The sequence below is a fragment of the Prionailurus viverrinus genome, chromosome F1, assembly GCF_022837055.1.
Source record: "Prionailurus viverrinus isolate Anna chromosome F1, UM_Priviv_1.0, whole genome shotgun sequence".
Lineage (NCBI taxonomy): Eukaryota > Metazoa > Chordata > Mammalia > Carnivora > Felidae > Prionailurus > Prionailurus viverrinus.
Window position 1 is genome coordinate 37084318 of NC_062577.1, and position 13789 is coordinate 37098106.

Below are 13789 nucleotides of genomic sequence, written 5' to 3' on the forward strand. Positions count from 1 at the left end.
ATTGCCTTTTCCTTTATTTACCAATTTTCTTTACTAAGAACATGTCACTTACATATTTTTTATTTCAAAAAGTTTATAGAGATTTTAATAATATTCCAAACCTCATAAAGTTCTTTCATTGCTGCCAGCTTAGATTCAAATTTTTCCAGACTCCAGAAAGTTGAGATCCCTAGTTGTAAGTTACGAACCCGCACAGAAGTGTCCGAACTACTTCCTTTATCTGATACATCATGTCTGAAAGAAAAACCAAAGAAAACTGCTTACCCTAAAACATACATACACATTTATGCTAAGGGTTTTCTGAATTAGAATAACTTCCATGAAAATGCAGTCCACTGATTAAGTATCTCTCTCTACTGTTAACATTTTTATTAAAGTAAAACTCATGTCTAGCATATATAAGAATAACTTCTTCTATAAAAATTTTAAAAATCAAATTCTAATCATGTATATTTCTTTCCAAACTTGTAATATTAATAAGTTTGTAACTCAAAAGAAAATCAGTAAATTCCTAAAACATCTAAAATTATTATGTTTATAAAATATTTTATTGTATACTTAAATATACTTAAAAATGCTTAAAATAAATATTTATTTTATAAACATACTTAGTACAGTTTGGTAATTGTCGAAAGTCTTTTACTCCAGAGTGAGTCCGGAAAGGGGTATCTGCGAGTGTTGTTGGGGATTCTGATACTGTTCTAGGCAGGCACTACAGATACTGTACCTTTATGGAAACTAAATTTAGAAAGCAATCATATGAGGGTCAGTTAGTTTAAAACGAAGAATTACTGTATAATTAAGATAATTGCTCACCTGCCAAAAACATAATATTTTTTAAATTTGTTGCTGATGGCATTCGCTTCCTGAATCATCATTGAGAGTTTCATAGAGCTCCAATTTGGCTGAACTAGTAGAAAGCACAAAGAGAAGATTCAAAATACACATATGAGCCCTAACTTCTATCATAGGCAACACCATGGAGATACAACAGCAAAATCCAGAATGTGGGAAAGTACAGGATAAATAACCTGATTTTTTCAACAAACAAATTACAAGGGGAAAGAGAAAAAAAAGAAGAGCAAATTTACAGATTAAAAGAGACTTAAAAAGGGACACTTGGCTGGCTCAGTCAGTAGAACATGTGACTCTTAATTTCAGGGTGGTGAGTTCAAGCCCCATGTTGGCGTAGAGCCTACTTAAAAAATAAATAAATAAAATAAAAATAAATAAATAAAAGAGACTTAAAAGGCATATCCACCAAACACAACATGTGGATCACACTTGTATCCTGATTCAAACAAACAAGATATAAAAAAAAATTATGATATAATCCAAGAAATTTGAATGTAGACTAGAAATCTGATGAGTGTAAGAAATTATTATTAATTTTTTAGGTTTGATAATAATATCATGCTTATGGTTAAAGAGTGACAGCGAAAGAGAGAAAAGAGAGTCCTCATCTAATTCAGAGATACACAGTGAAGTGTTTATAGATCAAATGGTAGAATGTCTTAGACTTGCTTCAAAGCAGTCCAAGGAGGCCGAGGGACTGAGTATAACCAAAACAAGACTGAACATGTTGGTAATTGCTAAAGTTGGATGATAGGGATATAAGATCTGTTGTAGCAATTGCTCTACTTTTATAGTTTGTTGAAAATTTTCCATAATGAAAAACATTTACATTAAAAACATGCGTGTTCTATACAGCAGTGTAGAAGTATACATGAAAAATAACATCCGAGTGAAAAAGAAGATGAACTACCCAATGATTAGGTTCCATTTAAATATAAGAACTAAAAATTAGAAAAAGATTATTTTTTTAATGTTTATTTATTTATTTATTTTTTTAATTTTTTTTTTTCAACGTTTATTTATTTTTGGGACAGAGAGAGACAGAGCATGAACGGGGGAGGGGCAGAGAGAGAGGGAGACACAGAATCGGAAACAGGCTCCAGGCTCTGAGCCATCAGCCCAGAGCCCGACGTGGGGCTCGAACTCACGGACCGCGAGATCGTGACCTGGCTGAAGTCGGACGCTTAACCGACTGCGCCACCCAGGCGCCCCAATGTTTATTTATTTTTGAGAGAGAAAGAGAACACGAGTGAGGCAGGGCAGAGAGAGAGGGAGACACAGAATGTGAAGCAGGTTCCAGGCTCTGAGCCGTCAGCACAGAGCCTGATGTGGGGCTGGAACTCATGAACCATGAGATCATGACCTGAGCTGAAGTCAGACACTTAACCAACTAAGCCACCCAGGTGCCCCAGAAAAAGAGATTGTATTTAAAAACACGTTACATGGGGCACCTGCGTGGCTCAGTCAGTTAAGCGTCTGACTCTTGATTTCGGCTCGGGTCATGAATTCATGTTTTGTGGGATCTAGCCCCACGTCAGGCTCTGTGCTGATAGTACAGAGCCTGCTTGGGACTCTCTCCCTCTTTTTCTGCCCCTTTTCTGCTTTCACTCTCTCTCTCTCAAAATAAATAAATAAGCATTTAAAAAAAAATAAAAACATCTTACACATTAAAATAACACTTGAAATTTTGTTTACTATTTGCCTTTGTAACTAAATATTCTAAAATATGAATATTCTAAAACAGTCATGCCTACAAACTTATTTATTTAGATCCAAAAGGTCAGCAACATCTAGAATAAACCATTTGTTAACATACAAAGGCACGAAACTTTTTAGTAATTATATGAAATAACATATAAAACTTGAAAATGCCTGCTAAAATCATCATATACTCACTTAAAAAAGTTTTATCCCTATTACTCTGATTTTGCTGTAGGATTTGTACTTCTTTAGCAATTTTTTGCTTCTCAGTTTCTAAAGCTTCCAGAATTCTTGCATGGCGGATGCTGTGGTCTTCTAAAGCCTAAATGGTATTCATTCACATAGACCCACACATGAGAATATACAAAAAGAGAAATTATAATTGATAGTGGTAACACAATATAATTAAACCTCATTTTCATACAAGTTTTGTATATTTTATTAAGCAAAAAATGTTTTTAAAAAGTGATTTATAAAATATCTTTATGAAATTTGCCCCATAACAAAATCATTAGGAATTTCTGATGACATAAATTAATCTTGTTCTTCCCATTGATAGGAAGTAAAAAAAAAAAAAAAAAAAACCTTCAGGGAAAAAAAAGAGAAAAAAACTGCTCAAGAGAGTTCATTTGTTGACTAAATAGACTTACATTTAAAAGACACCAAGAAAACCTCATTTGATACAAATAGCCCATTAATAATTACTGTTTTCAAGATTTAAACAGCTTTTTTTTTCTTTTAAGACTCTCAAGTGATTCACTAGGCACTTTGCGTCCTAGGGTAATGTACCATCACTATATTATTGTATCAGAACTTTGGGGTTACTAGAGGTATTTTCTTCTACCCATACTCTTGCCACAAAACTTGGAAAAAAGAAAAATAAAATTGCCACTTGAGGATAAAACTTTGAGGTTAAGATACAAGGAATCAAAGCAGAGATAATAACAGCACTTCTCAAACTTTAGTATTTGTCAGAATTCCATGCAAGACTTGTTAGAATGGATTCTGGGCCCCGATTCCAGAGTTTCTGATTTAGTAGTTTCTGGAGTGGGGACTCAGACTGCATTTCGAACAGTAATGCTGATGTAGCTGGTCTAGAGACCATACTTTAAGAACCACTAATGTAAGAAGAAAGAATAGCCAAAGGTTGATTAAAAGGTAATTGAAGATATTAAAATACTGACATTCTGGTTTTATGCTTCAGTCTTGTGAACTTGATTAATGTGAGTCAGCGCCTGGAAGATGCCTCTGTCCTCACTGAGATGACAAAAGTTTCAGTGATTGAGTTCATACAACTGGGATAACAAACACCCTACTGTGAGTTCTCTTAAGAGTCACTCAGGCAAGGAGCCTGCTGGCCACTCTTTTCACAGATGGAGAAAGCTTCATTCTGACATTAGAATGTGACCCAGTATTAGAGCTGTGCCTTTCTTCCTTCCACATATTGTGCCCTAGCACTATTTCATTCACTTACATTATTTGGCATGACTGATCACAGGATAGTTGTGGAAGCATAACAAGGAAAAAAAAAAAAAAAAAAAACGGTAATAGAATCAGCTAGAAATAAGAGCTCTGTCCCTTTTGAAATATTTGTGTGATGATGTGAGAGCAGAGCTGTGAGCATTACCAGGATGTAAGCTTTCAGGCAAGAAAAGCCCTTCATTCATATATATACACACACACACACACACATACATATACATATATATAATGTATATATTTATATATAAAATGTATATATATAATGTATAAAATGTATATATAATGTATAAAATGTACATATGCATAAAATGTATAAAATTATATATATATATATATATGTATAAAGTGATCTTAATCAAAACAAAAAGAAGAGCCCTTCTCATCTGGAGACCCAGATTCAGCCATCTCCTCTCAGGTCCCTTAAGTTCTTAAAAAAAAAAAAAAAAAAAAATCCAACTGTTGCTCAGAATACAGCCAAGTACCTACAAAATGAAATTACCTGTTTTGCAGCCAAAGTCTCCATTTCTAATCGCTTTTTGTTGACATATATTTCTTGTTCAAGACGCTGTTTTGCCTTTTCTAATTCCTCTATTTTGTCATTAGCCTTTTGGTTATTTATTTCCTGCATTTTCTTCCTTTGAGACTCTTCTTTCTTTAAAGAACAATAATAAAAAATAACTAGGGCAAAAATAACACAGCATGTTTCCAAAAATAATATAAAAGTGTACGAGAGTCCATTTCTTTAATCGGTGTGTAAGAAATCCACTCCCCAATAGAAAGGTGCCCTGTAGTTCCTCTACCTAATTCAGCCTGACTAATCTAACTTAGAATAAGTATCACAAGTCAAACCTTGTAGAGCATTCTCCTCTAAAGTGGGTTGTGGGAATGCAAGATGTCCCTTTTGAAATATTTGTGTGATGATGTGAGAGCAGAGCTGTGAGCATCACCAAGATGTAAGCTTTCAGGCAAGAAGGGCCTTCTCGTAAAAAAGAACAGAAGCTTTTCGATTTTTCTTCGTCTTCCAGCAGCCATTTGTCTACTGCTAACTTGCTTTCTAAAGTAAAATTAAAGAAAGCCAGGACCCACTGTGGTTTTATCTCTAATCTTTGATATCTAGGGATACAATCAATTTTACAGCCAATACGTTACTTGGGGTGCACCCGCAGAGAAAGAGAAAACCAGTTCTGCCTTTTACCAGTTCTGCTTCCAATGCTTTTATTTTGTTTTCATATGCAGCTTTTTGAGAGGAAAGCTCTTGCCGAGCCATTTCTTTTGCAATTTGGATTCCTTGTATCATTTCTTCCTTCACTCTCAATTGTGCCTCTTTTATTTCTGCTTCAAGTCTACAAAGTAGCAAGCAAGATATTCACAGAATATATTAAGAATCCTTTATATACCATAGTTCTTAATCAATTTAAAATGTTTCCACTAAACAAAAATTTTAAACTCAAAAATTTCCGATACTCAACCAACAGTATTCTTAAACTTTTACTGCTCTTAGAATTGTTTACACCACACAATATAAAAGGATAAAAATTTGCTTATTTCTAATTTGGTTACTAGAGCAGATACCTGATATTTAAGTAAATATATTTTTCTAATCTTAAAGAAAATAAGTCATATAAAAATATGATGTCATAGTGAACACTGCAGTAAATCTTATAGCTAACATTACAATAAACATAAAATTGTATGTTTAATAATGGTTACTACAAAAATTTTATTTCAAATATCAGTAACTTTTAATTCACGTTTAAGTCATAGATTAGGAAAAAATTGAAATAACTAAAAATAATATGAGAGCTGATAAAACAGATAGTATGTTTTCAACCATCTATAATAATTTGACATTTTGATAAGTCAAAACATTAAATTAGCATTGTCATCTTTCAATATGTAAGGGAAAAAGCATCAAGAAATACAGAAAATTAAAAGCTTCTTTCTTCCCAATAAAATCAACGCTTTAGCAAGTACTGTATAGAAATTTCCATTCCCAATTTTACTGGAAAAAAGAATAGCAAAAGAAAGGAGGCTAGCAGTGACCAGGGCCCAGGGCAGGAGGGGGGCCAGAGGGAGAATGGAGAGTCAGTTGAATGGTACAGAGTTTCATTTGGGGGTGATGAATAGCTTGATGGCTGTACACATTGCAAACATACTTAATACCATTGAAATGTACATTTTAAAATGGTTAAAGTAGTAAATTTTATGTTACATATATTGTACCATAATGTTTTTTTAAAAGAGCAAAAGCAAGTTCAGACTTTTAAAAGATAAACAAAGTAGGGGGATGCTTGGGTGGCTCAGTTGGTTGGGCGACTGACTTTGGCTCAGGTCATGATCTCACAGTTCATGAGTTTGAGCCCTGCATCGGGCTCTGTGCTAACAGCTCAGAGCCAGGAGCCTACTTCAGATTCTGTGTCTTCCCCTCTCTCTGCCTCTCCTCTGCTCATGCTCTGTGTCTCTCTCTCTCAATAATAAATAAATGTTAAAAAAAATTAAAAAAAAAAAAAAGATAAAGTAGGATTAGCCCAGTCCATAACAGTCATTCTGATTCCTCCTCTTTTCATCTTCTTTGTTCATCAAGCCTGGTTGATTCTTCCTCCTTGATACTCTCTCTCAGATCCCACCACACTGTACTTCTCTGACTTCGACAATCTCTGAACTGTATTTGCAATCTACACTCACTCTGACTCTAATCCATTCTCCAGACTTGGCTCATGGTGAGCTCTAAAAACGTGATTTCTGATCATGTCTGTCTCTTGTCTGCTTAAAATTCTTTAATGACTCCATATTCTTTAAGATGAAGTCCAAATTCCATAGTATTTTATTTATGTATACTTCACCAATTAGTTTACTAGGATACTGCTTAAATTAGAAATCCTACAATATTGCAGGAACTAAAAATGGGGCAAAGAAAAAAAAGGTTACACTCTCCCTGTTCTGCTGGCTAACTTCTAACAGTCTCTTGGGACTCCATTCCATTAGATGTCTTCTTATCACCTGGAAAACTTGCTGATTCCTGGTTGGGGCTAGGAGTACCCCTCACTCCATAAACTGCACACAGTGCAGGACTCTGTCATGGAACTCTATCACAACTATCTCTCAGACCATGAGATGATAAATTCCTCCAGGGGAGTAGTTAACTTTCAGCTATGTTTTGTTTTTCCTAGGATGGTGACAGATACATAACATCTGCTCAATAAATGCTGTTAAATGAATGAATGTGCCAAGAGAAAGATCATATCACCAGAAACTAACACCCAAAGAATTAACTACTGGAGACACACAATAGAATTAACTCTCTCTTGTAGACTGCTCTCATATTCTTACTATTTCTTATTAACAATAATACTTACTGTGATCTCTGTGCCATGAGCAACTCATTTTTTGCAAATTCAAAGTCTTTTGGACCCTCACTTATAAGAGTATCTCTACCAGATGGCCTTTTTCCTTTCTGGACTTCTACTGGATGATTAAATCTAAAATAATGATCTCCACCAAGAATCACCCGATCACCCTAAAGCACACAAAAAATTTACTACTTGAGGTGAGTTTGAACCACAAGCTTACATGGGACAAATCATTAATCTCAACAATTCAATATAATCTAATATGGTAATAATAAAAATAAAAATCATAGCAACTAACATTAAATATTTTCTATATGCCAATCACTGTGTTAAACAACTTACATTATACATTATCTCATTTATGTCTCACAACAACCCAATGAGACACTACTATTATTTCAACTTTAGGAATGAGGAAGCTAAAGAGCACAGAACTTAATTAACAATAAGCACTCTCTGAGCTTACAATTTGCAAACAGTGTTAAGAACTATACATTATTTCATTTAAGCCTCCCCTACCCCGAAAAGTAGGATATATATGAAGTGACCAAAGGTCTTGCTTTGTCTGCAACACACTGGTTTATGCCTGTTCTCCCACTGTAATTATTGAAAATGTTCTCGGGGTACCTGGGTGGCTCAGTCGGTTGAGGTCAGGTCATAATCTCATGGTCTGTGGGTTCAAGCCCTGCATCGGGATCTGTGCTAACAGCTCAGGGCCTGAAGCCTGCTTCAGATTCTGTGTCTACTTCTCTCTCTGCCCCTCCCCGGCCTATGCTTTCTCTCTCTCAAAAATAAATAAATAAACCTTAAAAAAGAAAAGAAAAGAAAAGAAAATGCTCTCAAAAGTGTCCCGCTTTGGGTAATATATAATCACCCTAGTTAAATAATTCTTTTCAAAGATCACCTAGCAAATGACCAGGGCTTCAACCTTGTCTGGCCTAATTCCAAAGCCCAGCTCTTTACTGGACATATAATGATGTTATCAGTGGTCAGCTCTTCGGGTACTGGTTTACAGTGATACAACCTGTGTCTTTACACAAAGGCAATTAGTAAATTAATAGAAAAGATAATTTTAGAACTAAAAAAATCCTTAATCTAGTTCACTACCTTATCTTAGGAGAAAACTGGGATTCACATGAATTAAAAAACTTACCCAAAGTGAAACAATTTGTTATATTTTTAGCACCAGCTAACTTACATGATGTAATACTGTGGATTCCAAAATATGTTTTCCATTTATATATGTCTTTGCCTCTCCAACTGGGATGATACTCACTATCCCATCAGAATTGTTTATAATACTGTTAAGATAAGAAGCACATTGTTATAATTACAAGACAGATGAAAAAGTAAGAAATGGGCAATATGAAATCATCCTGCTTGGGCTATTCCTTTGGTGTTAAGGTTCATATCAATTTCTGACCAAAAAAACTTAAAATTCTTTTATTTTCCTCCAACTATATTTTGAACTTTTGGTGAAAAAAAAGCCTGGCTTATTTAGCAATTCTGTCCACCAGTGGTAGGAAGGATGTTCACTGTATATATTTTGATAACAACTACTTTAAAAAAATACCAAGGGGCGCCTGGGTGGCGCAGTCGGTTAAGCGTCCGACTTCAGCCAGGTCACGATCTCGCGGTCTGTGAGTTCGAGCCCTGCGTCAGACTCTGGGCTGATGGCTCGGAGCCTGGAGCCTGTTTCTGATTCTGTGTCTCCCTCTCTCTCTGCCCCTCCCCCGTTCATGCTCTGTCTCTCTCTGTCCCAAAAATAAATAAACGTTGAAAAAATAAAAAAATTAAAAAATACCAATCCTCTCCCCAAAAATAAAATGAAGCAAATTCAAGGAAAAAACATTAGAAGATTGACAATAGTGACCTATGAATGAAACAGTTTTGAGTGTATTATTTTTTAATTTCTGGTTTTATGTAGTTTTAAAGATGCATAGGAAAACATTCTCTTCTCATGAAAAGTAGGGTAATACAGAAGGAAAAGCATGGAAGCACTTAGATGCTTAGATTAGACTCCTTAAATCTAATTAACTGGACCCTGACACTATGGAAAATCAGCTATAAATGCTACATGTTCCTTTGAGTCTTTTTATTTAGAGAATAGGAAAGACACTCCAAAGTCATCTTTGGATTAACTTGACAGAGAGGAAAAAACAGCAGCAAAAGCTGAGTCCTAACCCAAAACCTCTAGCTGTTGATTCAGCTCCAAGATCTATAATTAAAGAATAACAGTTCAAATGGATCATCTAGAGAAAAGAATCTGGAAGGAATAGCTCACCCCTAAGCAATACATCCTTCCTACCAGTCTAGGGTCTTAGGTGACAATTTAAACAATATCTACTTGTTCTGATTCCTTCTCTCTCCTAGGTCTATCTACTCTAACATCAAAATTCCTTGGCCTGGCATTCTGAACTCTCCACAATCTGGCTTCAACCACCAACATTCTTTATCCATAACTGTTTCCCCATAAGAATCCTATCTTATACTCAACCATCCATATCAGAACCCCGAATTTGCCTTGACATCAGCTTCTCTCTTTTGAATCATTTCTTCAACATAGGAAGAATGTTATCGCTTCCACCCTTCAAGGACCAACTTAAATGCTAGAAGCTTGGGGTGCCTGGGTGGCTTAGTTGGTTAAGTGTCTGACTAGGTTTTGGCTCAGGTCATGATCTCACAGTTCGTGAGTTCAAGCCCCACATCAGGCTCTGTACTAATGGTACAGAGCCTGCTTGGGATTCTCTCTCTCCGTCTCTCTCTGCCCCTCCCACACTCTCTCTCTCTCAAAATAAATAAACTTAAAAACAATTTTTTTTTAAATGCTAGAAGCTTGTCTTTAGGATTCAAACTATAAGTGGACTTTACTTCTAAGCACTAAGAATGCAAGACCCGTGTAACATTAATACACATTGATAGCTACTGAAGTTCTTTCATTCATTAAGCCCCCATGTACTAGATATGTCTCAGCAATGAAGACAGACACAAACCCAGCTGTCATAAAGCTCACTGTGTGGTGAGTAAGACAACAGTGATGAGTGTACTAAAAGGGGAAATACAGACTGCCAGGCAAGCAGGGGACTTCCTAGTCCCCTACTGGACTATAAACACTTTGGGATTATGTCATGTATCTTTGCCACTGGTGTAAATAATAGGAGATTTATTTGTTATAGAAAGCAGTGAACTAATAGAAGAACAAAAGGACCTGAAGAAGGGGATTTGCCATACTAGATACACAGACATTATAAAGCTCAAATAATTAAGACTATGGAGAGTATTAGTGAGAAGAAAAAGATTCCCATATTTTTGGAAATTTTTTATATGAACACTACAGATCACAAAAGAAGCAATTATACTATTTAATACATGATACTGGGAGAATTGGTGATTCACATGAGAAATAAATGAATTTAGATCCCTACTTCACACCAAACAAAAAACCCCAGAACTACTTAAGGACTTAAATGTGAAAGCAAAACTTCAAAACATCTAGAAGAAAATTTAGAACATCTCTATGACCTCAGCATGGAAAGGACTTCTTAAAGAAGACACAACTGTTGTAAAGGGAAAAGATTGATGCTATGTACTACAATAAAATGAAGAACTTTGATCCATCCTAAGGCACAATAAGAGAGTGAAAAGATAAACTACACACTGGAAAAAAAAGATACTTGCAACACACAAAACAAAGGCTTGGCAATGAGAATATATAAAGAACTCTTACAAATTACCAAGTAAAAAAACAATCCAACTAAAACACAGACCAAAGACATAAATAGGCAAGTCACAGAAAGACAAACTAGTGGCGCCTGGGTGGCACAATTGGTTAAATGCCCGACTCTTGATTTTGGCCCAGGTCATGATCTCACAGCTCGTGAGATGGAGCCCCATATTGGGCTCTGCGCTGACAGCCCAGAGCCTGCTTGGGATTCTCTCTCTCCCCCTCTCTCTGCTCCTCGCCCACTTGCTCTCTCTCTCTCTCTCTCTCAAAATAAATAAACATTTAAAAAATAACAGAAAACTAAAATGGCCAATACATGAAAGACCATTAGTCAAAGAAATGCAAAAAGAATCCACAATGAGATACCACATCATGTCTACCATACTGGCATAAATTAAAGTCTGAGCATACCAAGTGTTGACAAGGATATAGAATAATAGGTACTCTCAATGCCAATGGAAGTAAAAACTCATAATCATCTTGGAAAACAAATTTAGAAAACAAATTTTGGAAAACTAATTTGGAAAACACTTTGGAAAACAAATTGAAAATTATTTTGGAAAACAATTTGAAATTACTTTGAAGTAAAGTTGAATAAGAACATATCCTATAATCTCAAGTATTCTTAGATATAATCTAAGAGTGTTTCCCAAACTTTAAAAATTAATATTATTTTAGCATAATTAGACCATCATAATATTTATACAGCAGATCAGGGTAAACGGAAAGGCTGCTCACAGTTAAACATGACCGGTCTGGTAGGTCAGGCCTCCCAAGTTCCTACTGGCTAGGACTTGAGGGCTCGCATCTCAGTTTATCATCTGAGAAACTTACTCTAGAGAAACTCTCCACATTTGTACCCAGAGGCATGTATAAGAATAGACACAGCAGTAACGTGGTAACAAAAAATTAGAAACAATCCAAATGTCTATCGACAAGAGATATATTGTAATAATATAAAAGATAGATAAGTACACCTAATAAGATACTTCACAGCAGTAAAAATAAAAGAACATCAACATGAATGAATCTTGAAAACAACATGGAGCCAAAACAGTTTACATACACTGTCATCCCAACAATATGTATATAATCATTCAATTCATATGAACAAAATTCACATCGAACAAAAAACTTTTAATTTGTCAGTCCAACCAAAAATCTTGCCATGTAAGATGGATAGAAGTTTGGGGTGCCTGGCTTGCTCACTCAGAAGAGCATGTGACTCTTGATCTTGGGGTCGTGAATTCAAGCCCCACATTGGGTGTAGAGATTACTTAAAATAAACTTAAAAAATAAAAAAAGATGGATGGAAGTTTAGTTTAATGTCAATGATTATCATTCCAAGAAAAGAAATGATCCCTCAACCAAGAGATCACATACACCAAAACAGAAATAGCATTACACTGTACCTCACACTGAGAGTAATTAACCTATCTTCCTTGCAAAACACTCAGAATGTCAGTTTGCCTTGGCTAAAAGATGCATTTGAAGAATTATACCAAAGAATTAGTATAAATGAACGCCTCATGTGAAGGAAACCATACATTACCAAGATACAGAAGCCTATTTAAAAATGAACAGGTGCCTTTTTATTTTTAGAAGAATGACATACCAGTGATCATCAGCAATCAGCACCCCAGATAACTGAATATCATGGCTTGAGTTTGGTCCACACTTTCCAACAGTCGTTGTTCCTTCTTTTATCATATATAACAGCATCTCTGATAGCTGAGGATCTTCATTGAGATTGACAAGGTTTGGCAAATGGTTGTCCATTTGAAATGTAATTCCTGCTTTCTAGCAGAGATCAGAGAAAACAAATTAACCTTAATGACAAGCATCAAATTATTAAATCCACCTAAAATAAATGGTCTATGTTAAACATTAAAATCACTGTATGTGAAGTCTCAATAAAGGTTTCTTAGACTCTCTACTTCATGACTTCATGACTTCTCTATGACTCTTACCATCATACTTCTTAGACTTTTAGAGTTATGCTAACCTTTCTTTGATCTTCACCATCCTCAGCCCTCTCATACAACAATCCATCATCCCCAAACTGTGCCTATTCTTATTGACTGATTGTCTTTAGAATGGGTCAGTTCCTTTTGGTGTGTCTGCTGCCATCACCTTAGTTCACACCCTTATCACCTCATACTTGAACGACTGCAGCAGCCTCCTGATCGCCCTGTCAACAATTCCTCCTGTCTTCAGTTCATCTTACATCCTATACCAAATTAATGCTCCTGAAAGAGTATTCTCAAAATGTCAACTCCTTGGTCAGTTTCAATCACTTTCCGGTTCACACAGGATAAAACAAATTTATTAGGTTGAAAATCAATAAACTAACCATAACATATGCTGCCAATTTTATCTCCCTATGACCTTATACAAACTGCCTGCTCCCATAAAACTGATCTACACATCCTCTTCTGAGCACACCTTAAACTTTTATACCTTTACTCTAACATAATTTTCCTTTCCTAGAATGCACTCTTCCTTTTTTCTGCCTATCAAAATCTTGCCCAAGCTTCAAAGCCAAATCTTCAAAACTCAAATCTCACTTCTGTGAAGCTGGACTGACCACTACCAAGGAATATTCCACCCTTCCGCTCAATTCTTATGATACTTTGCCTACCAATCATTTGAAATGTTTCCTTCACTGCCAATACCT

General features: G+C 35.5%; 1 protein-coding gene across 1 annotated transcript in view; it reads right to left on the reverse strand.

The window, feature by feature from the left end:
* KIF14 (kinesin family member 14) overlaps positions 1–13789 on the reverse strand; it is a 55621-nt gene that overhangs the window by 23315 nt on the left and 18517 nt on the right. Inside the window, exons 14-21 of the mRNA XM_047841497.1 lie at positions 12728–12912; positions 8587–8689; positions 7395–7555; positions 5234–5381; positions 4538–4690; positions 2752–2878; positions 817–910; positions 102–234 (exon numbers count right to left, since the gene is read on the reverse strand). Coding sequence (XP_047697453.1) covers positions 102–234; positions 817–910; positions 2752–2878; positions 4538–4690; positions 5234–5381; positions 7395–7555; positions 8587–8689; positions 12728–12912 — 1104 coding nt within the window. The remainder of the gene's footprint in view (positions 1–101; positions 235–816; positions 911–2751; positions 2879–4537; positions 4691–5233; positions 5382–7394; positions 7556–8586; positions 8690–12727; positions 12913–13789) is intronic.